Source organism: Tupaia chinensis, unplaced genomic scaffold, assembly GCF_000334495.1.
Source record: "Tupaia chinensis unplaced genomic scaffold, TupChi_1.0 Scaffold000489_1, whole genome shotgun sequence".
NCBI lineage: Eukaryota > Metazoa > Chordata > Mammalia > Scandentia > Tupaiidae > Tupaia > Tupaia belangeri.
Genome location: NW_006160001.1, coordinates 5,504,169 through 5,507,344, shown reverse-complemented (window position 1 = coordinate 5,507,344; position 3,176 = coordinate 5,504,169). Strand labels below are relative to the sequence as shown.

At 36.9% G+C, this 3,176-nt stretch overlaps 1 protein-coding gene across 1 annotated transcript in view; it reads left to right on the top strand.

Moving 5' to 3' along the window:
- Window positions 1-3,176, top strand: part of DNAJC21 (DnaJ heat shock protein family (Hsp40) member C21) — a gene marked incomplete at its 5' end in the record, with an annotated part of 26,098 nt that overhangs the window by 19,183 nt on the left and 3,739 nt on the right. The window contains 1 exon segment of the mRNA XM_006156336.3: window positions 1,981-2,159. Within this exon segment, the coding sequence (XP_006156398.2) occupies window positions 1,981-2,159 (179 nt within the window).

Genomic DNA, 3,176 nt, shown 5'->3' with positions numbered 1-3,176 from the left:
AAAGAGGAAGAGCATTGTAGTGTTGAATTGGAACTAGAGATGTTGACATGAGCTCACAATTTAAAAAGAAATTAAAAATAAAGTGTGTTAGTAATGCACTTTGTGATGCTCTAATGGTAGTGACTACCCCTCCAGTGAGAGGGCTACCTTGGTTTCTAAGTTCTCTTTTCCACAAAAAGGAAACATGGCTTTCTCTTAGAGAAATAACTGATTTCAGGACTGAGACAGGGAGAGTGGAAGGTTAGCTCAAAATATCTTATATTAAAAACGAAGTAAGTGCTTAGAAACCTGAATGGGATACATCCGAAGTAAACAGGACCACCTTATAGTGCTTCTAATTTGGGAAATCTTTGTTATCAAAGGGACTGGTGGCGATATATTTTTCACATGTTGATTTTGTTAAAAGATGATTTGTATTAAGTTTTTAAAAAGAGAGTTGGATAGAGGGAATGGGAAATCTTCATTACAGAAGAATATGTTATTACAAATGCAAATGGAATAATAGAGTTAGAAAAATCACTGTTCTGCAATTACTTGTATAATAACTGGTTCAGGCAAGAATCATTGATAGATGCTACGTCCATCAGGGCTTGGAATATTGAGGACAAGATAATCACACAGTCAGAAAGTCACACTGCAGATGACTTAATTAAAAAAAGGAAAAGGGTACTTTACAACGGGAATATGTCTCATTATTACCCTAGTCAAATGATCAAACTTATTAAGGTCTCTGAAAATGAGACATACTGGCATTTCACCTCTTTATTTCTTATACTGAGAAGGATATGGCATTATCTTTATAATATTGTTAGAAATACTTGATCTGAATCTAATCATTTGGAAATAATCAGAGAAAGCTAAATTATGGAACTTTTAACGAAAGTCATCAATTATCAGTATTGGTAAAGAAAAAAATAGAGGAACTATTCTAGAATTAAAGAAGAAATATGACAGCTAAATGGAACAATCCTTGGTTATATCTTCTCTGGAGGGCTTTAGAAAAAGGAAAGATTGGTAAATGTGAATGGGTACTGTGTTACTTACAGTATCAGTATCATTGAGTATGATAAATATCAGGGCCGTGTTGAAAATGTCTCTCTTAGAACGTACATGGTATGTCTGCTGCAGCTTACTTTCAGATAGCTCGGGGGGAAAAGTGTGTGCTCAGAGAGAAAAAGGGGGAAACTGCAACTCAATGTTATTCAACTAAAGAGTTGCTCTTAATGATGATATGTTGCCAGGCATCTTCCTTTTTATAAAAAAAAAAATTATTTAGCTTTATTTATTCATTCATTTATTCATTTCAGCTTAACCAGAGAGGTACAGAGAGAGAGAGAAGGAGAGAGAGAAAGCTGCCAGGTCTAGGACTTGAACCACAGTGGCCATGTGGGAGTCCAGCACCCTTAACCACCAAATCACTTGCCGGCCCCACCAGGCATCTTCTTTTAATCGCTCCTGTTCATTGCTGTTGTTTTTCTTGACTGTAAAAGTAATGGTGGCTCATGGCTATTCACTTGGGAAATAGAGAAAAGTTTAAGTATTATCATTAATTCTAGAGATTAGTCTAGAGATTTCTTAATACTGGATTAAATTATGGTTGGACCGTGTATGATTTTCTTTCTACCATTTTTGCTAGTACATTATATTTTTTTCACATAATTAAATGCAAATCTTTGGAAACATGATTTTCAAAATTTTGTAATTTTCTTTCACATAGTCAACCATTCACTTATTGAACATTTGTATTTTTTCTAATTTGTTCCTAATTTAATATTATGGGCATCCATGTTCTTAACTTACTGGCTTCTCCTTTTATTTCTTGAAGTTTCGCTTCTACTAGAGTGGGAGGGACATTATCATCATTTGTTATAAATATCTGGCAACATAACAGGAGTCAGTATTATTGTATTTGTTTTATAATAGCATGTATGTTTTGTTACATGTATCTAATCAGTAATACAAATTATTATGTAACAATAGAGTTATGATGATAATTTCAATGAAAATGGAACTGGGGAAGGAGTAGGAGTAAAGGTTGATCCAGAAGCTACTAACTTAAGTCAAGACAATGCCAAAGAATTGGAAGACAGTCCTCAAGAAAATGTCAGTGTCACAGAGGCCATGAAACCATGCGATGATCCAAAAGGTGAAGCTAAAAGGTAAGCCAAACTCACATTTGATTTTCCAACTACGGAATAATTGATAGTAAGGAGGGCTTTTCATATAGCGAGTTCTCCTTTTCCCTGACTAGCCTAGTAAGTTAGGTACAGCAGGGGGCCCTCAAAAAGTTCATGGAAATGTATTTTATGAAAAACTGTGTGTGAATTTTAGGGTTTTTTTGTTTTTCTTTTTTCTTTTTCTTTTTTTTTTTTTTAAAGATTTTTGCTATAGGGTGCATGCACTTGGGGAGAGAGATAGTATGCAGGAAAGTGAGAAATCACCTCCCAGGATAATGGCCCACCTTAGTCCCTTCTCCATTCTCCTCTTGGGATTTTGGGCACATGTGCACATGGACCCAACTACTAGGCCATGTGGGAGTTCAGCACCTTAATCACTACACTGCCTGCTGGCCCCCAGTTTTTTTTTTAAGTTTATCTATGTCAAGGCTGGCAGGTGGTGTGGTGGTTAAGGTGCTGGGCTCCCCCATGGCCGGCTAAAGTTTGAGTCCTGGACCTGGTGGCTTGCTTTCTCACTTTTCTTCTCTATGTCTCTCTCTGGTCAAATTTTTAAAAATATACAATAATAATAAATAAAATGAAATCAAATAATTCTTTTTTAGAAAAAAGTTTATTCAGGTCTTCCATAAGAAGGAGACAGACAGGGACCTCAACAAGGTCTTCACACTGCAGCTTACTCCCAGTTTCAACTGACCCAGATCATGGGCAGGCGTGTGCACGCCCAGCATGTGCAAAATCATCCTGGGTTGCAAACCAGGGTCTTTTCTATGTGGGTCCGTTGTGTTACTACTGTTGTACTACCTGGCCCCTCAATTCTTTATTTCCACAGACATTTCTAAGTACTCATCTGTACATACATACACACACACACACACACACACACACTCATACACAGATGAAGAGTATTGAAAAGAGAAGAGTGTGAGGAATGTGCTCACAGGCGTTTCAGCACCATGGCCCAAATCAGCAGGCAGGCACCTGAGGCCAGTTTTCATTTCC